Below are 27,020 nucleotides of genomic sequence, written 5' to 3'. Positions count from 1 at the left end.
ATTCAAAAATAAGATACTCATAAGTCTCCCACAGGAATCATCCCAACCCCACTTTGAATATGAAGACTGGCAAACTACTTAAATAAAACTGCTGGGCACAGAGGATGCTTTTCCACCTGGCACTTCATCAGTCATTTATCACAGAGTGATAATGTGCCACCAGACTGAGATGAACAGGTTGGACGTTCTGTTAGAATTGACATTTTTCGAATAGAAGGGCATTGAGACTTACGTAACAGCTGGTGAAATGCCAGTCCACAAGGCAGAAACAAGGAACTTAAAAAAAAAAAAAACCCACCCCCCACCCCACCCCAGTCAGCTCCCCCACCTGAGCTGTGTCCCCTCCATCTACCCCTGCAGCCCTGCCTTTCCACCCCCCCTTTTGAGTGGGGTAGTCTCTCTTCTTCATTGCAAGGAGGTAATGCATTCTTTTTTGTTGAGTTCAACCCAATAATAATGTTTTGCACCACATCATAAATAGGGTTTGTTATTCAGAAGATCAATTCAGGCAAGTAGCAGGTATCTTCCAGGAGAAAACAAAAATTTTTTAAATGATAATGCTCGAATATTTGTAGACTTGGCTGGTGAATTCGATAGCTTTTTCTATTGATTCTTTTTCTATTGATCTTCACTGCGTTATTAAATAGGATTTATAGCACCATTACATTTTCTTTCCCTTCTTAAACCTATTACCCCAGTAAGGAAGATTTAGAACTAAGTGTGAACTTGGTAGGTAGATGGAAAACTGAGACGATGACCAGTAGGTGACCAGTAGTATTAAGTCTGACCCAGTAGAGGCTCCCTAGTCTATGAATTTATGAAAATTACAGCAGGCAAAACATCCCAAGTAAAGCTTCAGGGCCACAGAAAATCTTCTGGTTATAAATATTTGAATTTTTATCTGCAATTATTTTATGGGTGTATGTTCATGCCAGGAGAAAAAAAAATCCAAAATCCTGATAAGATGCAACAGTATGTTGAAGCCAAGCAGCATTGCTCTTTTCAGTGCAGAGTAGCTATATGTACACGTGTGTTGCTTCTGAAGAGATCATGCACTTTGCTTCCGGCAGATTGGGTATCCATGGATACTGCAAAGAGTTTCCAAAGAAACGCTGCCTAGAATATTCTCACCACGCCAGACTAGCAGGCCCTCACATGGAAACTGACACTTGAATTAAAGGGATAGGCATCATTGCTTCACACCAAAATACTGGGCAGGTTTGCATGGGTAGTCTTCTTTGCCTCACCATTCAGTGGTTGTGCATCACTTAAAGGCAAGCAGGGTAGGTTACTTATCCAATGAAAGGAAATGAGTGGAAGAAACTGGATCTGTGTTCCCTACATAAGGTGCAGCGACCCCAGTAATACTCTTCCGATTACAGATTTCTTACCTGGCGATCAATGTTCTTATAAATCAAGGTCTGAATATTTATACATCAGACAGGGAAAAATTACACAGAGGCAGACAAGTGGCACTTGACATTGTGTGCCTGAATTTATCCCCAAATGACCAAATGGATTAGGGGGAGAGGCAGAACCTGTTAACAGGTTTACAAGTCTATGACCAAGGGCCTAAAGCAGGTCACAGTGAAATGAACAATGGGGCTCCAGAGTGATCGTCTGAACAAAGCAGCATTTCGTAAATTCATTGTGATACATTCTTTTCCTGGATCCTTATCACTAAGTCAGCTGAAGAATCTGTTCTTAAAAGTCATCATAACTTAATTTTCTATCAATCCATGAATCGGGCCTTCAGGGTTATGGGTTATTAGTTTAGAATAAAATGATTTAAAATCTCCAATAAATATGCCAAAGCTTAAGGTTTTAAAAATTTATTTATTTAGTTCATACAAAGCTCCCCCCCGCTGCCCCCAGCCTTCATCCAGGGCATTTTCAGGACCACATCCTGTTCCTTAGCTTCTTTTATTATCCAGACTGTATCACACGTTTCTTACTGGAGTCCAGGCAATGGAAAATAAACAGACTCACATCTGGGGAATCAACACAGCAACAGTGGCAAAACACACCACCACGAAAGGGCAAAACACAATGTCTGTCACAGGAGTGCAGCAACAGAGGACACGTCAGGAGCTCAGCTCATTGGTGGGAGCTGCTATGTTGGCGTTTCTTTCTGCCTCAAGTTCAGAAACAAGCTGGACTATCTCAGGGTGACTGAATTTTCCTGCAAGGCAAGAAGACCGGAAAAAGATACTGACAAGAGAATCCATCAATGTCTCCAGCTTGATCCCAGGCTTGTCAGGGGCTCGACTCTGAGATTCACTCCAACGCAGAAGAACACAACTCCAGGTCCTGGGGAGGGGACCACTTGGAGATCATGCTCCGTCACCCCAGATGCCACCGAGCACTAGGGATGAGGATCGGACAAAGAACTGTCCCATTAGGCAGAGCTAGGGGAGACCGCACCAGGCAGCCTCTGAATGCTTCTACCGGGAACCACAAAGAAACTCAGGACAGCACCCAGAGAACTGAAAGCAATCCCTGCCCGTTCGGAAACTGCAAAGGACGGGGGAACAAAGCACCTACATACAGAAAGACTAGTAGGAAGGCAGAAGGTCTAGGCTGTCCCAGGATGCAAACGTTCTTCTTGCAAACACTTCCACACCAAACCCCACTGATCTGTGCTGTCTTCCCTGCTCCTCAGCCCTCCCAGATTTCTGCCCTGGGCAGCAACCAACCTACAAGCTACCTGAGGTTCAAAGTGGCTGGCACATGGGAATATTACACCCACCATCCTTCCCTGTATTTTCGTTTTTTGGTTTTTGTTTTGTTTTCCCAGTACCTTTTGTTGTTTACTGTTCATTCCACATTTAACTCTGTTCCATTTATTCCCTATTCTCAACCTCTTCTGTGAACGTTCTTTCACTTTCTTGCACTGATGTCTGGCTCGTCCTGAGGATATGGCTTTCCCTGCAGCCTTGTCACACAGTGGCCGTTTCCTCTCTCACATGGCTTTTGTCACTGGGCTTGGGTCTGTCCCCTATGTTCCCCTTGCCTCCAGGCCACTCTCTGCCCCACTATGTAAAGCTCATGCTATTACCTCCATTCCACCAAAACGGCTCTTATTGAGGACACACCAATTAGCTCCACATTGCTGAATCCGATGGCTCCTCCTTCCCTCTTGAAACACTTTCTTCCCTTCGCTTTTGGGACCCCTGATTTTCTCCTCTGAAACCTATTTTTTCCCCATCTTCTCCATCTAGTGGCAACTCCATTCTTCTATAGTTGCTCAGACCAAAATCCTTGGACTTCTCTCATAAACACCACCACACAAATCTTGTCGACCTTTATATTCAGAATATATCCAGAATCTGACCACCCCTTCCTTTTTCTACCACTACCACCTGGCTCAAACCACTAGAAGACTGCAATAGCCCCCAGTCAGTCTCCCTGCTTCCAGCCCAAGTGACCCTTTTGAAACATAAGTCAGATCATGCTCATCCTGCAGTCCACCTTCTCCAAGGGGTCCCCATCTCACTCGGAGCCCACGCCAACCCCCAGTACTGGCCGGCGGGCCTCAGCCCACCTCTCTGGCCTCACCTGCAACCCTCTCCTCTCATCTACCCCCACAAGCCACACGGGCCTCCACACTGTTCCTCGACACACAGAGTTTCAAAAAGAAAAGAGAAAAAGCCTTAAGTGGTGACTGAATTAGAGAAATAAAAATGTGTTATCAAACTAAAGCCTCTATGTCCCCTTCAAAATCCTCATAAGGGGGGCACCTGGCTCTCAGTCGGCAGAGCATGCGACTCTTGATCTCAGGGTCACGAGTTTGAGCCCCATGCTGGGGGTACAGATCACTAAAAAGAAAAATCCTCATAAGGGTCACAATGTACATCTTCACCTCTCCCTAACTAAACTTGTTTTTTCCTTCAAGCATTATTGGGATAAGTAAGAAACCACGCCTTATATCAGTTACATTACTTACAATTATTAATTTTTTAATAGAGTGGTGCATCAGAGTGGAAAGTAAAGTGAATTTTAACCTAAACTCAGCTGAGGAAGCACCATCCTCTTTCTCAGCTCCAGTGTCTTCCTCAATAAAATGTGGAGTTTAAACCAGATGACCCTCCTACCTCCCATTTTTTGATTCTACTAGGAGTCTCATGTTTCATTTTCTATTTTTCACTGTGAATGTATCAAAATAGAAAATGATAGCATTAAAATGCAAAGCACCACACAAACATGACTTGTATTTCAGTTACATTATTGGCAAAATATGCTATCTTGGAACCCAGTCATTGCTTAGAATAGGTTTGCAAACCTTTGCCGTAAAGAGTAACACAGTAAATACTTCAGGCTTTGTGAACTATGTGGTCTCTGTTGCCAGCTACTCAATTCTGCTCAATTCTGCTGCTGGGGTGTAAAAGCAGTAAGACAATACATAGAGAATCAGTGTGGCTGTTTCCATAAAACTTTATTTATACGAACAAGCAACAGTCCAAACTTGGCCCATGAGCCATAGTTTGCTGATCCCTAGTTTAGACTGCGATTCTATTTAACTGAACTCAAACATTTCTGAGCACCACCTGTAACAAAAACCGATGAGACAAACCTGGTCTTGGCCCTCAAACAGTTTACTATGGGGTAGAGTGAGCAACTGGGGGTTTGGGAAGAGACCCAACAAGAAACATCACTAAAGAGAACGCAAGTCAGACTGTCACAACACTGTGGAAAGCTCTAGACCAAATGCAGATTGAGCAAAAAGAAGGGAACGCCTAATTCTGACAGGGATCAGAAAAGGAGACCAGGGAGAGGAGTGGCCTCAGACTGCACAGCTGTTAGCACAGAAGTTTTGAAAATGAAGATGTGATAATACCTGTCTACAAAGGAGGAAAACACTGAGTCCTGCAGGATGAGCTCGTGAGCCTGGCTGGCGGAGTTAGGAAGTAATGACAAGAATCCAATACAGAAATAAGGAGGGCCTTGTCTGACGCAGAGGAAGTGGGGCTGGAAAAGAGGGAAGGAGAGTCGAATCAACCTCATGATGATGCACATCATATCCTGGAGCACAGCCTGTGAGCTGGGAGCCACGTGACGTCCCGAAAAGTCCCCGATGGGCCATCTCTAGCAGTGCTCTTGGGAGACGGGGGCCGAGCTGAGCCTGAGGAACTCCGGCGGACGAGAGACGGAGCTGTGCTCCAGGGAAGCCCCACGAACCCCAGCCAGTACTCCTACAGGCTCTGAGCTTCACCAGAAATTGTATCACAATGAAGACAGTGAAGGCTTATTGCCCGGTATTATGCTAAGCACTTCACACGAACTAATCCACTAGATCTTGAAATACCTCTATAAAGTAGATTCTATAATTATCCTTATTTTAAAGATTTTTTTTTTAAAGTAATCTCTACACCCAACATGGGGCTCAAACTTACAACCCTGAGATCGAGAGTTGCTTGCTCCACCGACTGAGCCCGACAGGTGTCCCTATAATTATCCTTATTTTAATAATACGGAAACTAAGGTCCAGAGCTAGGTTAAGTAATCTGCTGGAGGTTACATGGGTTATATGGGGCAGAACTAGAACCAGCTGAACGCCAGGTCCGTACCATGAAGCACTATAATGACAATGGTGACTTCACGGTTTGGGGTTTTCTACTTTCAACATCTCTTTTTCTACCTCCATCTTCTATGACTTTACTTCTCTAAAGCACTTCCAGATTATAAGGCACTTTCACAGACATTCTCTCTTTTGAATCTCAAAACCCACCTCTGACTCAAGTAGGGTAAGCTTTATGCTTTTTATTTCTCGGGGAGGGCAGAGAGAGGCCAGGGCAGGCACTGCCCGGGGCACAGAGCCAGCTGTGACTGTGACCCTGGCTTGCCCAGAGCAAAGGGCAGCAATGCTCTCAGGCGCCAGGCTGCCCCTCACCAGGAAGCCCACCAATTCCCTGTGGAAGGAAGCGTCATTAGAAGGTAACAACAGCGGATCCCACTAATGCGACGCCAGTCACTACGCTAGGAGGAAGCCCAACTAAAACGGTGTTTCCTGAGGACAGCGCCGAGTACCTGCCGTGGAATCATAGAAGTCCTGCAGCCTCCCAGGTTTGCTCTCTAGGTTCTCATACTCGGAGGCCTGAAGAATCATCTCACATTGGTCCAGCTGCTTCACAAACCTGGCTTCTGCACTTGACTGGGTCTCATACTCCTAAGGATGAAAGCAGCACCATGAGAATCGGACTCGCAGCTAAAAGCACGTTCTGTACTGGCCACCCCTCCCGACCACGCGCAAGCCCCTCACAGAGCCGCGGCCTCCGAAACTTCACCGCTTACTCTCAGCCCTCCGGGCAAGAAGGATGCGCTCCCATTCTGCGTCCTCCGCCAGATGCCTCCCAAGTCTCCTCTGTTCGCATCGACACTCCAGGCCTCCTTCTCCCCGGCTGGTACCGTGTCTTCAGGATCATTATTCTTTCATCCACCGCAGTGGTGGAGCTCTTTTTAACTTCAAGCTAATATTTCATCGCATGCTTCTCAAATTATTTCCCTCCCCACTTAAAAACAGTCAAGCTTCCTTTTCAAGGGCATTTCTAGCTTTCTTATTGAATTTTGGCTGTCCCTTTACAATGGAAATCTCTGTCCTTGCTTTCCAAACAGGTCCCCCTGGGGTGTGACTCCGGAGGACACTAAGGTCAGGCAGGATCGGCGGGTTCTTCACGCAATGGCGCGTCCACGTGCACGTACTGGTGACAAGGTGGTGCTGAAGGCAGTGGATGGGGAGCGGCTTTTTTGTCTTTCCTCTGCCTTCTGGTCCTGCCCTCCTCAGTACAAACGTGAAACAAGCAGCTCCGGGAGGGCTGCTTCGTAGAGCATGACACATGTCACACAACCCCAAGTCCCAATTAATACTATATAGAATCGTTTTTCTATTAAGACCAAAGTGTTCCCAACTGGTTTCCCTGCAAAGTGCTCATTTGTAATTCCACCCCAGATGTGTCTGGATAATGAACCTGTCATGCTTTCTTGGCAGGGTGATGTGATGTGACTCACTTAAGGTTTCTCGGTCTTTATTAGATGCCTTATTCTTATAAAGGCAGCTATTTGGATTTTGATAGAGCTGAAAATTGTACAGGGAAATCGTTTTAATATGAAACCAAATACATTTTGTTTTATTTCAAAGGCACTTAAAAATAATTATCTTTATTTAAATGCTTATTCACATTTATAATTATATATTTATATTTAATAATTCAAGTTCATTATTCAACAAAAAAGAAGTCGAATATACTCAAGGCATGGCAGTTCAGGATTTTTCTCTATTGAAAGTAAGAAAAAAAGATTTCGAGACCATTAGGAAATGACCACCCACTGTATAACAAATTCTGGTGAAATTACATGTTTCTTTTAAAAATATAAATTGTTGGGTTTTTCCTCAAAAAGTAATGGTACAGGCATTTCCCAATTTCATTTTCCAACAATGAGGCAGGGCAAGGAGAACAGTGAGGCCAAGAAAGCTCTAGAAGTAAGAAGACGCCATGGCATCTTTGGGGAACTTACTGCAGGCAGTTTCTCATGACAGGATGCAGAATTAATTGCAGGAGGAAGAGGAGAGAGAAGAGGCTGAAGGGGGGAGGAAGGGTCAGCTCCTGAAAGGCCTTGTGGTTTGTGATAAAGGGGTTTCAGCTTATCCTGCAGCTACTGGACATCACTGAAAGGGTTCAGGCCAGAAGGGTCATGATCAGACATTGTAGAAAGATCATCTTACCCTCAGTGTAGAAAATGGCTAGACTAGAGGCAGAGAAATCAGGCTCTGAGACTTGGTAACACCAGCAGAGCAGCTAGGAGAATCTGGTCTGGCCTAATCTCGTGGCAACGAAGATGGGACAAGTGGGCAGATTTGAGAAATACTAAGGATGAAGAAGTGAACCAAAATGTGGACATGAACGAAAGGAAAAGCTAAAAATGACTCCTTACTTTCTGGCATGGGTAACTCAAGAGGGAGCAAAGGGGAGAAACAGACCCAAAAAACTGACAGAGCAAAGAAACAGCAAAACCAAAACCTAATGAATATTTGTAACAAAACTACGGAACATAACATTACCATGAATCACAAAATATACATTAAGTGGGGACAAATCACTTCTAGGCATGAGCCCTGCTTTCCATCAGCAGGAGCAACAGGGCATCTGATGGACCTGAGAATAGGAGAACCTCAGCTCCAGGAGCAGCTGACGCAAGCCCAGCCCTGGTGAATTCGCCAGTCTGACCTGCTGGGGCTCCCTCCAGACCAGGGCCCCATAGAAAGAGAAACTGCTGGGGGTGGAATCAAAAGTGAGTGGCGTAAGGATAACAAGAAGAAGAAAAGAAAAAGTCCAGATAAAAGTGGGGAAAGAGAACAAAGCCAGGGAATCTCTGAACACAGGCCACCATATATTAAAACAAAACAAAACAGAGCAGATGAGGAAGCTCTGTGAAGTTCAAAAAAGTTATCTGGGGGCGCCTGGGAGAGCTGAAACCCGACTCTCAATTTCAGCTCAGGTCACTATCTCAAGGTCGTGTGATCGAGTCCCGCATCCCGTCCGGGTTCCACACTCAGTGGGGAGTCTGCTTGAGATCCTCTCTCTCCCTCTCCCTCTGCCCCTTTCTCCCCTCTCAAATTAATAAATACTTTTTTTTTTTTTTTTTAAGTTATCTGAACCAAGTTTCCTTCCAAAAGTTTGGGAAATCTAATTGTGTATCAAAATGAGCAACAGAAAAAGCAGAGATGAGATCCCATACAAGCCTACCAGAAGATAAAGAGAACAAGGAGCAAAATGACATCTCTACAGATAATTCACATCAGGAAGACATCCTTAATTTTTTTTAAAAGGATCAAATCTATAAGAAACTACTTCAAAAAGAACTAAAAGATGCTAAGGAAATGTTAAGACATGAAAGAACCATATAAAAAGCATTAGAGATAAAAGAAAAAGTCATTTTTGCAGTGAAGGCTAAGCAAATAGAAACACAGGGATATTTAAACATGATAAATAATACCTTAAGAGAAATAGAAATTGAAAAGGAAGTTAGGCTTAAAAGTCAAAAAGAAATGAAGAGGATGTAAAGGATCGGAGGGAAGGTGACAAATATTAAAGACAGGCAAAGAAGAACCAACATTACAGGTATGTAGGTGTTTTGGAGGAAAAAAGGAAACCAAAGTAAAAGATAAACTATATTCAAAAAATTTTTCTTGAAATTAATTTTTTTTAATTTGGAAGTATATATTGAAAACACACACTAAGTAGCTAAGGATATTAACCCAGAAGGACCAACACCAAGACACATTCAAATAAAATTACCATATATATTTTTAAAAAATCCTTTGGACACCTATGCAGAAACAACATTGGACATGTAAGGAAAATAAAATTATTATTAGACTTTGCTTTATGACCAAAGAGAATGGGAGTAATGTATTTAAGATATTCAAGGAAAGAAACTGGAAGCCAAGGATTTTATAAAACTGACCTTCCAGTATAAAGAACAGAGAGGCAAGTTTAGAGCATATTGCTCCTGTGAGCCCTTCTTGAAGAACCTACAAGAGAACAAGTTTCAGACAGCCAAAATGACCAGGACAAAACGACATAAGGACGGGCAGTGAGCATCAACAGGTACTTGCAGAACTAAGATTCAGCGAGGTGTAAGAACAATATGTTATGGTTAATGTAATGTAATGGTAATGTGACAGTCTAGAGTACAATCTAGGTAGAGTACAACCATAAAAAAAATACAGGAAGAACGGAGACAGCATAGGCAAGACAATTTTTTAAACTGTTTTCAGTAATCAGAATTGATGATGGTGGTATATACAATTGTTACTCTGAGACGGGTACAGGTGTAGAGAAGGACAAAGCCTATATAATCAGGATTCCTTGTGTGGAAGAAAGGATAACATAGAAGAGGTTAAAACATACCATACAAGAGGTTAAGTAAAAACCGTGCAGTACTGTATTTGAATTGGAAATATCACCATGAACCCACGAGGAATACACACATATATATCCTAACTCTGTCCGTTAAAAAGCATAAGGACAATAACCAACTCAGTAGCAGCAAGCACCCCACTGCACATATTGTGGTCTTGAAATAACGTTGCCTATTGAAACAAAAAAACAAAACAGGAGGTCTGGCTGAAGCATGTTCAAGATGAATGAGGCTGGATTACTCTGCCTTTCCTGCTGTCAAGGAAGCGGCCAAAGTCAAGTTTCTATCCCACCTTTCCTATATGAACTGCAACCAAAGAGGAGATGAGGAAGAAGCCTCTGCTAATACAATTATTTCAGCTACTAAATGAAAACAAGACAAAAACATTAGTATATTACAATTCTCAATGCATCAAGAAAACATTATGTGCCTCAGGATAAAGAATCCAACACCATCTACAGCTTTGCCAAAAAGATCCAACGTGAGTCTGATCCAGCCTCTGGATTCAGAGGCCAATCTGCAGAAAATAAAACAGGAACAGAACTGCATCATGAGTGTGCAAAACCCAGACTACGGAAAACTCTGTAAGCCAAATGGTCTGGGTTCTTCAACAGATAACTTGAAAGAAAGAGAAAGAGATGGGGTGGGGTCAGAGGGGAGGGGCAACTGTAGATTAAAGGAGATTTAAAAGATATATTAAAGCTTTAAAAAAATGGACAGGATTAAACTACAATTTGGGATGACCGCTTGGGTGATAAATCCATGAAGAAATTCGGGTGATCCCTGTGAAAATCAGGGCAGTGGTCACTTCTGGAGGGAGCGGTTGGCTTGGTCTGGGCACAAGAAAGGACTTCTAGAGGGGACTGGCACAGTTCCAAATCTTTTTGTTTTTTAAGATTTTATTCATTTGTTTGACAGTGAGAGAGAGAGCACAGCAGGGGGAGCAGGAGAGGGAGAAGCAGGCTTCCCGCGGAGCAGGGAGTCCGATGCGGGGCTCGATCCCAGGACCCCGGGATCACGACCTAAGCCGAAGGCAGACGCTTAACGACTGAGCCGCCCAGGCGCCCCGGCACAGTTCCAAGTCTTGATGTAGGTGGTAGTGACAAGGAATGTTATCCTTCCAGTACCTCATTATGCTATACACAGGTGTTTGTGTCCTTTTCTGTGTTTTACTTTTCAATAAAATGGTTTTACAAATAATAAAAATGGCTGAAGAAAATGAGGATGCCATGAACCAGTTGAGCAGGATATTCAGGTGGAGCTGCCCATTAGGCTGCTGGATTTGTAAGTCTGGAGCTTAGGAGGAAGATTTTCAGAACACTCGGAATAATCAAGATGTGACCACGGAAGCCTGGGAGGAGTGTGTAGAAAGGAGAAGGCCAAGGACACAGGCCTGGGAAGGGACCACCAGCTCTGACCAAGTCCGCCAAGGAAGAGGAACCCCTGAACAAACTCAGAAAGAAGAGCCCGGAAGGTACAAAGAAAATCAGGAGGGAGCAACGTCACAGACCTGAGGGAGGAGAGAACTTCACCAAGGCGAGGCAACATCTTGCGAGCGGCCCAGGGGTCAGGGGGCCCCCAGGCAGAGAAGGGCTCACCGGACGGGGCCGCACAGAGGCAGTCTGTGACCCCGGCAAGAGCCGCGCATGCAGGGCTGAGTCACACGGCGGGCTGGGGGCAGTGGAGACAATGCCTGCCTATCTGGTGGCAAAGGAAGTAGGGAAATGTGGTGTCCAGGGAAGTTTATTTCAAAATAGGGTACGGAAACATTATTTACAAGGCTTACAAACAAGCTGAAAAAAGCTCCCATCTGGAAGCTTTTCTTTTCTCATTGAAGGAGGCAAGATTACTTGCTGTCACGGTGGGGGAGGAGAGGCAAAGCAGGTGGGCGAAGAGAGGGATGGACAGGTGACAAGGGGCCAAAGACGGAGAGGCTGCGTGGTGCCTCCCGAGGAAGCGCTGCAGCCCTGAGGCTCAGCAGAGCCTGGAGGCCTGGACGGGGAGTGAGGGACTCCACTCCCTAAGGTGGCGACAGGAGGGTCCCTGCGTCAGCACTCTGCAGCCTCCAGGTGGGACTGGGGAAGCCAAATTATCGAAATGACTCGGACTGGGGTTCTGGGGAGCAACAGAAGAACAAGGAGTTCAAGCAGGAAAGAGATACAGTCTGGGTCCTAAAAGGGAAGAGAAAGGAAGGAAGGGACAGGGAGGCCACAAGTCTCCTCCCTCTTCCTTGGGGACCGGTTGGCCCGACTGAAGCGTTATGGGAAGTTTCTCTCTTGCATCTTCCACTTTCCCACCTCCTAGTGACTCCCCCTTGGGGACCCAGGATCCGCATGTTGCTCTGCATCAGACTCCCCATTAAAATACTGCACCTGAACTACGAAGTGTCCTTTGTAGGGAGACTTTTTTTAAAGGGTACCTGTTCACCCACTGTTATCTCCAACTGACTGAACTTCGGGCAACGTGGAGAAAATTCGGGGTGGGATACAATCCCGGGGCAGGTAGGTATGCCAGGCATCCTGGATGAGGAGCAACTGCTGCTTTGTCTGGGGACTCACGGCATATTTCTTTCAAGTGGAAGGCAGGTGGTGGGGTGAACATCTTTCTGTGATACTTTGAGAAAAATGAAAATGTTTTCTCTTGACTTGCTGATATTTGATTTCACACTTCTATGACAAAGATAAATTATAATCAAGGATGTTTAATTGCATGAAATAGACATGACCCTCTGGGCTGAAAGCTATTTATAGTGGTGAACAGCTATGATTAACATTTCAAAAATCAATCAACTGGCATTTCCTATGTAACTGGTACTAGTCTAAGTTCCCCAGATACAGAATGACCGTATTTTCTTAAACCAAAATCAGAGCATAGAGACTGGAGAAGGGGAAAGATAGAGCTTACCATGCGTCAGGCAATATTCCAAGTCCTTTCATATATTAATTAATTTGATTGCCATACAACCTATAAAATAGGTATACTATTACTGTTGCCATTTTATAAATAAGGATATTGAGCACAGAGATGTTCAGTATGTTGCCCAAGATCACGCTGGTAGTAAACAGAGTATCTGAACCCTGGAAATTGGACACTGAAGTCCAAGTACTAATGTTGGACATGAATTATAAAAATGCTTAAGTTAATATGAGAGTCTATATACTGGGTTGAATAGTGTTCTCCAAAAATTCATGTCTACCTGGAATCTATGAATGGGATCTTGTAAGATCTCTGCAGATGTAATCAAATTAAGATAAAGTCATACTGGATTCGGATGCGCCCTAATCCAATGACTGGTGTCCTTATAAGAAGAGGGAAATTTGAATATCAGATACAGACACAGGGAGAACACCACTGACTATGGAGGCCCAGACTGGAGCGATGTGTCTTTAAGGAAAGGAATGCCAAAGCTAGAAGAGGCATCTATCAGAGGGGCTCCCCGGGGGGCTAAATGGGTTAAGCGTCCGACTCTTGATTTCAGCTGGGTTGTGAGATCAAGTCCCGAGTCAGGCTCCTCATTGAGCATGGAGCCTATTTAAGATTCTCTCTCCCTCTGCCCCTCCCCATCCCACTCACAAACGCTCTCTCTCTCTTAAAAATAAATACATAAATAAATAAGTAGAAATAAAAATAGAAGAGGCATCTATGAGAAGCCGGGCAGAGGCAAGAAAGGATCCTTCCCTGGAGCCTTCAGAGGATGGCCCTGCCAACACCTTGATTTTGGACTTCTAGTCTCCAGAACTGTGAGACAATAATTTGCTGTTGTTTAAAGCCATCCAAATTTCTGGTAATTGTTACGGCAGTCCTAGAGAGTCTCTTACTACAAATAAGTAACTGGTATGGTGTCCTAAATATGATAAAACTGTAAGTGCTTGTTCAATTAACCACGACACTGCATCATGATATAAAGAAAATGTTGAACGAGGAGGCAGGCTTTGTCACCTGCTACCTAAGAGACACTTGGACACGGGTTTTCCTCTAGTTTTACAGAATTCTAACAGACACAGTAAAGAATCAAAGAGACAGAATACAGAGATAATTAAAAAATAGGTAAGAATATTAAAGTAGCCACTACATAGTACCAAAGGTATTAGAGAGAGAGGAAAAAGAGAGATAGAGAATGAATTAGTTTTCTAGGGCTGCCATAAAAAGAACGACATACTGGGGCTTAAGCAACAGAAATTTATTGTCTCATAACTCTGGAGGCTAAGGTCGGAAATCAAAGTGTTGGCAGGATTGGTTCTTTCCAAGGGCTGTGAGGAAGAAATCTGCTCCAGGCCCTCCTCCTTGGCTTATAGAAGGACTCCCTCATGTTCACATGGTGTTCCCCCAATATATGTCTCTGTGTCCAATTTCCCCTTTTTATAAGGACACCAGTCATATTGGATTAGGACCCAAACTAATGACCCCATTTTAACTTGACTGCCTCTGTAAAAATTCTAACTCCAAAAAATTTTTTAGATCCTATCTCAAAAAAAAGAAAAAATTCTCCAATTATCATTTCCTCTTTGGAGAACACTTGAAATGATATAGTTATATTTCAAGATAAACAATAAAAATTTGAAATATAATTATTAAAAAAAACCTCCTTCACAGTATCAATAAAAAGCCCTGTCAATTCATTCAACAAATATTTATTGCCTACATCGTATATTATATTTTACTAGGTATTGAGAATAAACTATTGAATGGAGAAGAAAAAAAAAATCCTATCTTCTAATAAGGTCTTATTCGGAGGTACATGTGAATTTTAGGGGTACACAATTCATCCATATGATGGAGAGAAGAGGGGAGAGGAATATCTTCTTCTGAGGTACCACGCCCAGAGCTAGGCTTTTTCGTCAGATGATTCTGTGGGCTGTGAGAAACATGTATTGTGGAAAGTGATACTCCAGGTTCCTGAAATTTAGGCTTTAACAGGAATAGGATGGGGAGAAATGGTCAAAGAAATTAGGGATAATTCTAATGTTTAACACTCTCTTTACAAAATAATATTAGATATTAGAGATGTCCATTTTCCTGCTCTGTTTTCATGATTTCTAAATAAACCTAAATATACGTGTGCCCACTCGCATCGGCACCCACATACACACGCACACTCTTCCGTGGAGAGTAAACACTGGGACTTCTATGTATGCTCAGTCAGTACCTCCAGGCCCTGGTGACCTTACCCTCTTGACCTGAGGCAGCTACTTCATTCATAGGGGTGTACGAATTGGTTAAGGAGAGTTTAAGAGCCATGAATACTATTCTCTGTTGAATGAATTTCTATAATTCTGTCTGAAAAATGTGTTGCTGCTTATTTATATGGTCCTCATTTTGCCCCCTCTGGCTCTTAATAGAAAAACGAGCTCCCAACCCTTCTAGAGCATGCAAAGATGATGTTCATGTCAGAAAGCAAAAAAGCTCACAATTTCTCTCCTCCGCATCAATCAACATCCCACAGTCTCACCAACAAAGTAATTTAATTCCTTGCCATCTTCTTTTAAGCTCTTGGCTGGCCCGGCAGCAACAATTCTCAAGGAGGACTGTCACATTCCAAGTGGCCAACTGTGTACCTGGCCTGAGAGCTTCTTTAACAAGCTTAATTAATTCAACCAGTGACTTTAACAAGATCATAAAACTGTCACTAGTTTTGGGGGTTATCAAGTCACTTAATGCTCTGTATTTTAAATTTTTTCCAAATCCAAAGTCTTTTTGGAAGCTACTTAATTAAATTAAAGGAGATTTTGCAGTAAATTTAAAGTAAATTAATTTCTGTCATTAAAGTAAATTTTTTTTTTTTTTAAAGATTTTTATTTATTTATTGAGAGAGATAGTGATAGAGAGAGAGCATGAGAAGGGGAGAGTCAGAGGGAGAAGCAGACTCCCCGCTGAGCAGGGAGCCTGATGCGGGACTCGATCCCGGGACTCCAGGATCATGACCTGAGCCGAAGGCAGTCGCTTAAACAACTGAGCCACCCAGGCGCCCTCATTAAAGTAAATTTTGCAGTAAGCTTTTTTTAGCCAGTTGCTGATGGCTAACTGCGAAAATAATTGAACAGATACTGCCACTCTGTTTACAATAATTAGGAGACACAAGGGTACCAATTCTTATAAAAGGTTTTCAAATTCCAGGAGTCTTCACTTCTTAGAGACATGGGATTAGTTTCATAAGCTCAGGGCCATTTTTTTTTTCTTTCTATGTATGAAATGCAACCCAACTCCATTCTATTATTCCTCAATTCATAGTGTTCCAGAAGTTCACTTGCAAGTACATACTTTGGCACAAGGGACTCTTTTCCCTGAAGCAATTCTGTTATACCTAGTAACAGACGCCACCTGAGGCAGCCTCCAGCTAGATACCATGCATATTTTGCCAGATTTAATTTTCACAATTATTTGGCAAGGCAGGCATTAACAGGCCACAGTCTTTTACCTTAAAACCTGTTTCAGTTTTCAGCATATTTTTAATTTAGAAAATAATATGGTATGGATAGTACATATTACAGAAAACCCCTAGCGGGGTCTAGGGCAGGCTCGGTTGCCAAACAGATGAATATTTCTACATCAAAGCGTACTGATTTTCACACCAAGGCCGGGGGTGGGGGGTGGCCGGGGCGTGGGGACTCTAAACAGCCTCATGTTGATTCAGGTTACGATTTTACTGTGTGAGGTCAAGTTAGATCAGGTTTGTTTTTTTTTTTAACTGGCTCCCTGAATTCTGTAGATTTCCTCATTGTGGCCAAGGGCATGTGGAGCTGTATCCTCATGTTCTAGGCGAAATAGGCCAATGAGAGCCAAGCCACTCAGCCGAAGTAGGTGGGATCCAAATCCAGGTCTCTCTGGCGGCAAGCCTGCCCTCTGTGTCACAGCCCACAGCCTCACAAGGGAAGGATGCTTATGTCATCCCCTAAACCTGCTAAACCATAGCAATGACAGCCTGCCACAGACTCTAACCACGGAGTAAAATGGCATTCTTAGGAGAAACATCTATCCAGGGTTCAACAGCGACACTTCCCAACTTGCCCATCTTCCCAAGTCAAGGAAAGAGCTGATCCAGCGTGCTAGGCCGTGGCAAGGGAACTCTGCCAGCTCTGAGGCTCGGGGGCGAGCCAGGCAGGGCGGAGGCCTGAAGGTGTGAAGGGAAAGGTGGAAGATCAGCCTCTGAAGGCAGGAGTGGCGAGCAGGGCTTTAAAGGAGCCGGGAGAAGTGAGAGTATGAGGTAGTGATGTCCACGGGTAAGGAGGGGGGCTAAGGACTCAAGCAAGGAATGGCCAGTGTGGACTGGAGGGAAGTGAGAAACTGCAGTAGACAAGGGTCTGTTTGCTGTTGTTTTCCCTTCACAAATGAAAACCAGTGCTATGAGGAGGGGAGCAATGGGAGCACAATGGCTTTCTTTGCTCTTTCCACTCTTCCTGCCCTTTCCGTCCAGCCAACCCCTATGCCGTCAAGCACTGGAGGGGAGTGAGCACCCACAGGGCCGCGCTCTGCCCTGGGCATCATGGCAGCACTTCACTTGGACCTGACTCAGAACTAAACAACCCTTCAAGGTTTCACAGATGGGCAACAGGCTCAGAGAGGAGAATATGCCCAAGGTCAGAGCCAGGAAGTGGTGAGGGCCAACGTTCTTTCCAAGGACCAGAAATGGGTGGGCGGGTGTGGGGCTGGCAGGCTGGGGGGCAGGGGGGGTGGAATGGGAGGGGAATGAGAGCAATGCAACAGGAAATCCAGGGGGCTCTGAGTCAAGCTCTGTACCAGGCATTATGGCGTCAAGGGAAATGGGGAAATTGGAGGGAAGAAAAGTTTCTATTAGCCACGAGAAATTCCTGCAGCAGCCAGGAGGTAAGAAACAGACACAAACCAGAAAGTAAGTTAGAGACAGCTTGTGATGATCATCTAAGTCAACTAAAACACTGACGAGCCATATAAATTCCATCACAATACACTTAAAAGCAACGTATCATATATACTTACTTCCCAAAGTTCATAAAGTTCCTTTCTGAGATCCTCTGGGAGGAGCTGGGTTAGCTGCTTCATAGCTTCCTGAAATATCAAACAATTATTTTAATCATGATCACATTTATCTAGTTAACAACTCAACTACAAAAGCCGAATAATGGGCTCAAACTCTCACAAATAGCTCCCCAAAAGGCAGCGGAATATTGGACAATATTTACGGCTTACAAGGAGGGCAGTTGTGAACATTAAAGAAACATGTGTATTTATTCATATGGGCTTCCCTGAGCATATGTTTTGTGGTCTGCAGCACACCAGACACCAAAAGGACAAGGAGGAGGGTGTGGGATGGTTACAGAAATATCAGAAGTGAGGCCAAGGATTTTACATCTTACGATGAATCGCAAGATGCCCACGTAAATTTCAAACATAAACATACTAAAGTTCAAAACAAACCTGAGAACAAGAACAGGAAAGTAACACTGAATTACAAAGCTCAAAGAAATTGTTTGTATACTATTATATTCATTTTCTGTTGTTAATACTTTTATTGCATAACACAAAGCACTACACAAATGGGCAGTTATTGTCATTAACATAAAGGAAATGACACAAGAGTATTTTGTAGGCTCACACATAGGCTGAAAGGGGATATTAAGAAATAATTAGCAGGACGCCTGGGTGGCTCAGTCAGTTAAGTGTCTGCCTTCAGCTCAGGTCATGATCCCAGGGTCCTGGGATCGAGCCCCACATCGGGCTCCCTGCTCCGCAGGAAGCCTGCTTCTCCCCTCCCACTCCCCCTGCTTGTGTTCCCATCATTGGTGGGGCTAAGCAGCGAAGGAGTTAACTGCAAACTATAGATTCAAATGGGGTTTGGGACCTGACTCACCTATGACTGGCTGTGGAACCCTGAGCAAGGTACTTAACCTCTTTGTCCTTCAGGTTTCGCATCTGTAAAATGGGGTGAATAATGGCATGCATCTACCTAAAGGGCTGTTGTGAGGATGAAACAGGTAATACAGACAAAGCTTGTGGTATCTGGCACATAATCAGCACTCTATAAAATGTTCACTATATTTTTCAGTTTCTCTATTTTGCCATGTTCACTCCCATAATAAAGCTTGGTTCTTCTTTTAACCTCTTGGTTCTTCAGCAACTTTTAGCAACTTTAACCCTGGTAGATACATACCTACCATGATTCTGCCTTCTGACTTCATGTTTCTCTCTTCAAAAAGCAATATAACCTGCTATTGCTATATTCCAGCCTCAAGTTCCATCCTGTGGGTTCCTGATGATCCCTATGAGGCATCATTCACCAACTCGGGTTATAATATAAAGTTTGTTTTATCTTGTTTAGGAAGGGGATCAGACAACAAGTATTGCTTTTGGCCCTAAACTTTTTCTTCCATGTCCTCATTTTCCCTTTCATCTTAATACCTGCTCCCCTCCAAAACAATCAGCCTTCCAAGTTCACCAAGTATTTTCCCTGCCTCCTACTTCAGCTTAAGCCTTCCTGATGCAGTTGGCTAGCTCTGGGCAAATTATGCTGCCTGACTCTCATTATGTGCATTCCACCTTGAGCCAAGAAACCCTCATTTAATTATCTTAATGCATGGTCCAGACATCCAAATCTTGTTCATAAACACCATCTGCATAAAGAATTGTTCACCTTCCAGATCTTTCTCTCTGTTCCCAAATCCTAACCAGCAACAGGAAGAGGCAATGGACTACCAGCCCTCTTCCAAGCCTTTGGTTTCTTGTCTAAGAACCTGCAGTTCTTCAAGATGCTTTCCCTGTCCCTCCTGATCATGGCCTTGAGTCCCCTGGGAAACACAGGAGTGGGGAGCCGCCAGGAGGTATAACGAGGCCGGAAAAATTCCCATCATTGCCAGGATAGGGCGTCCAGGAGGGCAGAAGCACTCTCTCTGTTCATGACCCACCAGGCCCCTCCACGAAGTGTCACCGGCCAGGCCTCACTTCTGTCAAAACAGTAGCCGGTCTTCTCTCATCTCCAGTGGCTGGAGAACCTGCCCATGGACTCTTTTTTTCTCCAAAAGACTCTGACTTGCTCCTCTGTGGAGGAAGCCTCAAATTCATTATGTACCTTCATGGGGACAGTTTGTCTTTTCTCCCTGCTCTGTGTCACTTTACGGTCTCTGAGGACCCTCTAGTACTTCAGTGTACCATTTCTCCTCCACAATGTCCAGACTGACCCTTGAATAAAACTACCCCGCATCCTGAAATGAGCTGTATAATTAGGGTGTCTTTTTCCCCATCCCTTTCCTCTATGTCCTGTCATCGCTCGACATCCTCTGGTTCAGGGCTAATTCCTTTCTGCCACTTGGTATCTTGAACTAATTGGTTTCTTTTCATATTAATTCTGCCCATCAATCCAGGAACTCTTTATTCACAACAGTCTAGACTCCTATAGAGAAACAATGTCTCAGCCTTCTCCCTTTTTATAGGCTGTCATGATGCTGAGCCTATATTCTGGATCTGTATTTTGGCAGGAAGAACTCTTTCCTTACACAATTTTCCTTGTTCCCATAATGTCGGAATTCCTGAATTGGTATTCCTTGTGGAGCTTCTTGCCTCTGGGGTGATAAAAATACAGCTGGCTACTGAACTCCAGTCTCCCCCAGCTCTGAGAACAACTATTCAAGCTCACCTGCCCTGTCAAAGAATTTTGATGAAGGATCCATCCACTTAGCAATTTAGGACCAATCTCCTATAATAAAAGTAGCTTGCAATAATCCCCGAATTAAGAACCAGCTCTTCAACATTAAAAAAACAAAAACAAAACAAAACAAAAACCAAAACACAAAACCTTCCTGGATTTTCCAACCTCTGCCTCAAATATGTCTTTCTCCTTGGCCCTGGGCTCTGGATTTAGAGCCCAAATTGATATTAATATTTTTTTGATGTTCATTTCTTACTATTACAAATTTTTTTTGTTACTTCTAACCAATAAATTAAAGGACTAATTGAAAATTCACAAGTAATTATAATAATGATTAGACTTGTGATTTACAGAACTTTCTTCCAAAGAGCTTAACCAGGATGAGAATTCCTTCCAGTTCTAGCTATTCCCTCATTCTAATGAAAGCCATACTATCTATGTCCACCTACTAATGAGAACAGAAACCCAACAGTTTCCTGTCCCTGCGTTAGACAAGGCTGGGAGCAGGCATGTACTCCTGATCTCGTGTTAAACAAGGTTGAGAACAACCAACACCAGTGTGCTGCTTACGCCAGGAAGACATCCTTGCTTCTGGAAGTTAAGACCATCAACCACCCAAGTAGAGTAAGCACTAACAGCTTACTCCTCAAGACTCTCGTTAAGACTCTGCCTCACCAGTCCTGCCAATCCAAGGCTTTTCTGTCCTACACTCTGTGCAATCTAACTAGCAGTCCGTCTCATAAGATCCATCTAACCATCCTCCAGCCCAGGCCCTTAAACTCTATAAATATCCTCTCCAGATTTCCCCTGCCTGAGACACTGCTCAAACTCTGCCAAGGTGCTCTCTCTTACCGCCACGGGTCCAATAAACTTAGCTTTGCTTCAGCAACAGGTATCTCTGGTGGAGTCAAGAATTAACACTGACCTCTTCTCGCCTATGTTTTTCTTCTTTGGGGATGTTATCTGCTGGTGCTATGTCCCCAACGATGCATTCTGCCATATCGTGAACCAGGGCTAGGCGTACACACCTGACCAGGTGAGAAATAGTGAATAATGACACAAAATTAGATTCACTATAAGTTCCTTCTCTAGACTATTTTGAAGATGCATTTTTTTTTTCCTCCACCCTCACAGGGTATGTTAATGCAGTATTTTCTAAAGTAATTATATTCTATTAGCCCACAACAGTCTGATTCAAAACTTCTAGTGAATACTCAACACAGTAATACATGAATGCAGGGGAAATTGTTAGCATGGATTTTTTTTTTTTTTTAAATGGCTGGTTTTTCAAATATCACTTGAAAAGGTTGATAACTTCAGATGACAAAGCCAGGAGGAGATGATCCGGTTACAGAATTTACTTACTGATAAAAAATTCAGAAACAATCATTTCCCCAATATACTAGTTAGATGTCAAAAATGAGCCCCTCATGGAGAAATGGGTGGAGTAGGACAAATCTGGGTCCAAATCCAGCAACCATTTATTAGCTGTGTGACCTTTGCCAAGTTACTTAATTTCTTTAAATGCTCGATTCTGTCAGCCTTCATTTTATCATCTGTAAAAAAAGGACAGTAATACATCATAGGGTTGGTATAAAAACTAAATTTGATCATGTGTGTTCCTGGCACATGTTGATCATTAAGCAAATGGCCATGATTATTAGTAATAATGATTAGTGATGAGGATAATCACTGTCAAAATAATGGAGGCAGGTCATGATATAAACGCCCCTGTTCCACGTGCCTACTATTTCCAAGGCAGCACAAGGCCTAACAACCTCCTCACAGGTGTCCCACCTGCAGCCTGTCTCTGTCATCCAGTTCAAATCTCCAACTACTCTTAGGTTTGTTATCTCTATTCCCCACCACGTTCGTCTTGTACTTTTTGCCAAAAATCCCACTTCCACACCATCTACAAAGTAACAGGGTTCCTCAACTCTAATGAACCTTTGCTACAAATCGATTTACGTATCATTTCCAAAACAGACTTTCATTTCCTACCATTGGGGCTTTGGTTATACCCTCCTCTCTGCACACTGTGCCTTCTGCTTCTCTACCCCGTCAACTCCTCAGATTCATTCCACCCTCCTCCATTAAGATCACCCAAGAACACGTGATCTCTTCTATTAGAATACCTTGCTAGTTTTTCCTTAAACTTTTTATGTATTTATCTATTTTTAAAGTAATCCCTAAACCCAGCGTGGGGCTCAAACTCATGACCCCAAGATCAAGAGTCATGTGCTCTACCGGCTGAGCCAGCCAGGTGCCCCAATCTTGCTAATTTTTGAATATAACTAATTTGGGGCTTTTTATAGAAGCCAGTTGGGACCTGTGTCATCCATGGGAGATTTACTTACTGTCTTAATATTGTTTGGAAACTCTGTCCTGTGCTCAAAAAGCATTTTAGACACTTACTGACTGAAGGACAGGATACCTCTTTCTCAGCTACATCTTGCAAATACCCCTCCAAAAAGTCACCCCACAAACGGGTGCTAGTATTCATGAAAGGGGCTAGATTAAAGCACACAGCATCCTAATACAATGACAGAATTTTACACATACCACACCTCACTGGCAAGGCCCTGGAAATCCTAATACCACACTTACGTCTTCTCGAGACCACGGCAAGCTCTATCACTTGCCAAGAGAAAACCCAGAATGCAGTTTACAGTTGAAGAAATCACACACGAAATTCCCCTTCCTACAGCCTGAACCTGTATGGTCTCCTGCAAATAATTTCTCTTGACAGATCAACTAACCTGCAAGAATTAGATAGAGGCGTGAGTCATGAGAAGCGGTGCGTACGCACAGGCCAGAGATGCTAACGAGCGTCAGAGTTCACATCAGCTTACCGGTCTTTGTTGAGACGGTCGTCTCTGGTGACCAGAGCCATAACCGCCATCCTGTACATGTGGTCTGAGACACTCTCCGGCCTCTCCACATTTCTGTACACCCAGCCAGTCCGGGGGACTCTCTGATGAAAATGAAGACGAGAAAGAAGCTTATAAAAATAAATATTTAGGGGCGCCTGGGTGGCTCAGTCGTTAAGCATCTGCCTTCGGCTCAGGTCATGATCCCAGGGTCCTGGGATCGAGCCCCGCATCCGGCTCCCTGCTCCGCGGGAAGCCTGCTTCTCCCTCTCCCACTCCCCCTGCTTGTGTTCCCTCTCTCGCTGTGTCTCTCTCTGTCAAATAAATAAATAAAATCTTTAAAAATAAATAAATAAATGAATAAATAAATAAATATTTAAACTACCTGCAATGCTCTTCAAGGGAAGTCCAAGAAATAGGGTATAGAAGCAGGGTCATGGTTTCAGAAAGTGTTACCAAAAAAAATGCTTAACTAACCAAGTGATCAACATCTGGAATCAAATAAACCAGTGGGGTCAGAGAGTAAGAAAGAGGGAGAAATAATTCACAGGTATACAATGCAAGAGTCCAACAGTCAAGTTACTCTGCATTACTAAGGTGTAAATTATGGAACATATACGAGTCCTTCAGACATAAAGATAAAACTGTAAAGTATTGTGGTTTTCCTAACTACAAGAGTTGGGACTTTTTGCCTTCAAACAACCCCATTCAACACGCGCAGAAAACACCGGTCGGTGAAAGCTCTGAACTTGAACAAATGACAGACTTCCCAATTTGGAAGCAGAAAGGAGGAAGGCATTTCTAGTTGCTCCTGCTCCCACCAGTCATGATTCTGCCTTTTGTTCAGATCAGGATGTGATCTTGTGAGACTGCATTTTCTCCCCAGGAGTCTGCACTTCTGAAGAATTGTATAAACAGTTGCAATGCGGCAAGACACAGATAATCGGCTTTTAACTTGTAGAAATTCTGCAAAATCACCAATTATGGGTAGAGGAGGCTAGAATGGAAAGGAAGGCCGCACAGGATACAACTCCAGTGTGCACTATATAAAATCTTCTGTTTAAAAAAAAAAAAAAAGTCTTATTTCTAGAAGTAGCTAAGAGGCAGATTTAAGGCACCCCACTTAAAATCTGCCGGACTGACGGATTCTGCTCTTCCCGCCCGCGGCTCAGAGGCCCAGCAGAGGGGTCGTGAGCCCCCCGTGTACTCAGGGCAGAAGCAGGCCAGCACGCAGGGTCCCACACACCCCGCGCCGGCCGCTCTCCAGAAACCTCGCGAACGGCTGCCCAGGCCGGCCCCGCCTCGCACCAGGCTCGCCTCCCCACACAGGATTCTTGCGGCTCAGGCTCTACGGAGCCTGGGGTGGGCCCCACAGCCCCGCCGCGCTTCCTCCGCCCACCGCGCAGACGCGCCCCGCGTCTTGGGGAGCTTCTGGGCCCACCCCTGCGAGGCGGGGAGGCCGGAGGGAGGGAGGGCGAAGGCCCCAGCCCCCGCGAGCTGAAGCTCCGGGGCGCCGCGGCCACCCCCGCCTCTCCCCGCGCGCCGCCCGCCCGGCCCCCGCTCACCTTGAGCTGCCCCACCAGCCGCAGGAACTGCAGCAGGTTCCGGGCCCCGCGGCCCGATAGGCCCGCAGCGGACACCGAAGCCATGCGGCCACGGTCCCGCAGGTCGGAGCAGGCCGCGCGGCCGCCTCCTGAAGCTCCTCCCCCTCCTCCGCCTCCTTCCTCCCCCCTGCACCCTCTCCTCTGCTTCCTCCCTCCCACTCCTCCCTCCACTCCTCCCTCCTCCTCGTCCTCTTCCCTCCCCATCCTTCTCTTTCCCTCCAGACTCCTTCCCCTCCCTGCCTCCTCCGCCACTTCCTCACCGGGTTTTCCCAGATCCTTGTGGAAAAGAAGTGTTCCACCTTCCTGGCCTTGGTGGCTGCCCCCCAGGCATTGCACCGTCCCTGGCCGACCGAACTTTGGTTTGTTTGCTAATCTCCACTCAACTGAACGCCATCAAACTTTTTTAACGGGATTGCAGTTGGGTAGGGGAGAGGCGGAGGGTGGTGTGCCTTTGGAGGAGGCGGAGGGTTCTGCAGGATTGGCCGAAAATCTTGCCTGTGAGCGACTCGGCGTCTGATTGGGGGAAGAAATAAAGAACTCTACTTCAAGGTGGGCAGTCTGTGTACATTTTAACCGAGGCACAAGGAAAGTAATTTAGGAGAGACAAAAGCACTGAGAGAACTTGGGACTAGCCATGAACGGCTCCGGAGTGAAAGCAATCCCAAGGTGAAATCACAGCCTCCCTACCATCTCAAGCGCTGAAGAATCCCCTTACTCCAAAAAGCTGGCCAGGGTCTGTCTCAACCATCTGTCTTCATTAAATCATCATCTTCTTTTTTTTTTTTTTAACATATAATGTATTATTTGTTTCAGAGGTATAGGTCTGTGATTCAACAGTCTTACACGATATAGGCGAACAATGAATCATGGAACACTACATCATGAACTAATGATGTATGGTGATTAACATAACATAATAAAAAAAATAAAAATAAAAAAATAAATCAACAACCAACATCACCAGTTTTTAAAGGCATTTAGCGGACATGCATACAGAAGGACTCAGGGAGAAAGGGTAATGTTGAGAATAGACTCTATGGGGCAGGGAGGAAGTAGGGAGATCATTTAGGAGACTATTGAAATAATTCTCTGGGGAGATGATTCGGGTTTGGTCCAGAGTGGTAGTAGTGCAGGTGGTGAGTGGTTGTTAATTTTGTATACACCTTGAAGGTAGAACTAATAAGAGTTGTGACAGATTGAACATGGAGTATGAGAGAAAGAGAAGGATGACTCCACAAAATTGGGCCTGACTAACTGGGAGGATGGAGTTGCTATTTAGTGAGCTGGAGAAATTGCAAGAAGAGTAAGTTGTGGGGAATCAAAAGTTTGGTGATTGGGGTCACCCAACATTCAGAGTTCGGAAGTCGGAGAAGTAGTCAGTGAGGTAGGCAGAGGACTAAGGGACATTTGTGTTCTAGGAGCCAAATGAAGAAATTACTTCAAGAAGGAAGGAATGTGGCTGCTGTGTGTTAGTTTGTTATGATTTTCAAATCAACTTGTTTATAACAAAAAGAAAATTGTTTTTAAGAGTAAAGTTGTTTTGATCAAGAATGAAATAAGCTGTGACAGGATATTATCATCTCATCTATTGTTGTTTATAAGCGCTCTGGAGCTTAGCTGCTGAGGGGCTGCACTGGGGGCTTATCAGGAAAAACATACCAAGAAGCAACTATGGCAGGTGGACATTTAGACTATAAACACCTGGAGTTTGTAAGGACTATCTGAGAGTGGTCTGAGCAAGCTGATTCTCTTTGCTAATCTCAATAGGTCTTAAAAGACCTTGGGGCAATTAACTCCTGCTACTCTAAAGACAATTCTGACCTTCAGCGGCAAAGCCATTCAGTAGCAAAACCTAAGCAGGGGCAGGCCAAGGAGATCTTCTTGCCCATCAACAGGGCCACCATCGTTCCCTAGCAACGTGCTCTAGCAACAGGGGACATCAGCGGTTGGTTGGCTAACCCAGCTCTCCTGAGTAGCAACTGGTATAAAGGTACACTTCAACTAAATTTGGGC

General features: G+C 44.4%; 1 protein-coding gene and 1 long non-coding RNA gene across 4 annotated transcripts; both read right to left on the bottom strand.

Annotated features, from left to right (window-relative positions):
* Positions 1-1,816: 1,816 nt before the first annotated feature.
* On the bottom strand, positions 1,817-25,125 carry HDDC2 (HD domain containing 2). Of its 3 annotated transcripts, none has more exons than XM_036108614.2 (6): positions 24,969-25,125; positions 23,386-23,507; positions 21,459-21,561; positions 17,872-17,940; positions 6,028-6,166; positions 1,817-2,182 (listed from the first exon to the last, which is right to left on the bottom strand). In XM_036108614.2, exons 1-6 carry the CDS (start codon positions 25,050-25,052, stop codon positions 2,085-2,087), a joined length of 615 nt encoding a protein of 204 aa, XP_035964507.1. In that variant the 5' UTR covers positions 25,053-25,125; the 3' UTR covers positions 1,817-2,084. The 3 variants fall into 3 exon arrangements, with proteins under 3 accessions (XP_035964507.1, XP_035964509.1, XP_035964508.1); XM_036108616.2 differs by having other exon boundaries at positions 6,032-6,166; XM_036108615.2 differs by lacking the exon at positions 1,817-2,182 and adding an exon at positions 4,411-4,968.
* Positions 7,118-17,863, bottom strand: LOC144379047 (uncharacterized). The gene is made up of 2 exons (XR_013441132.1): positions 12,477-17,863; positions 7,118-12,033 (listed from the first exon to the last, which is right to left on the bottom strand). It is a non-coding gene; the product is annotated as an uncharacterized LOC144379047 (long non-coding RNA).
* Positions 25,126-27,020: the final 1,895 nt, after the last annotated feature.

This window comes from Halichoerus grypus, chromosome 9 (assembly GCF_964656455.1).
Source record: "Halichoerus grypus chromosome 9, mHalGry1.hap1.1, whole genome shotgun sequence".
Taxonomy (NCBI): Eukaryota; Metazoa; Chordata; class Mammalia; order Carnivora; family Phocidae; genus Halichoerus; species Halichoerus grypus.
Note: the sequence above shows the minus strand (reverse complement) of the source record. Positions and strands in the feature narration are given on the sequence as shown.

What these genes read in the sequence shown, in the direction of transcription:
- HDDC2 (XM_036108614.2), bottom strand. Translation starts at nt 25,052, where the DNA reads ATGGCTTCGGTGTCCGCTGCGGGCCTATCGGGCCGCGGGGCCCGGAAC. An exon ending in AACTTTATGAACTTTGGGAA is followed by an intron (nt 6,167 to 17,871) that starts GTAAGTATATAT and finishes TTTCATCCTTAG; the next exon opens with GAGTATGAGACCCAGTCAAG. An exon ending in CTTCTATGATTCCACGGCAG is followed by an intron (nt 2,183 to 6,027) that starts GTACTCGGCGCT and finishes CTTGCCTTGCAG; the next exon opens with GAAAATTCAGTCACCCTGAG.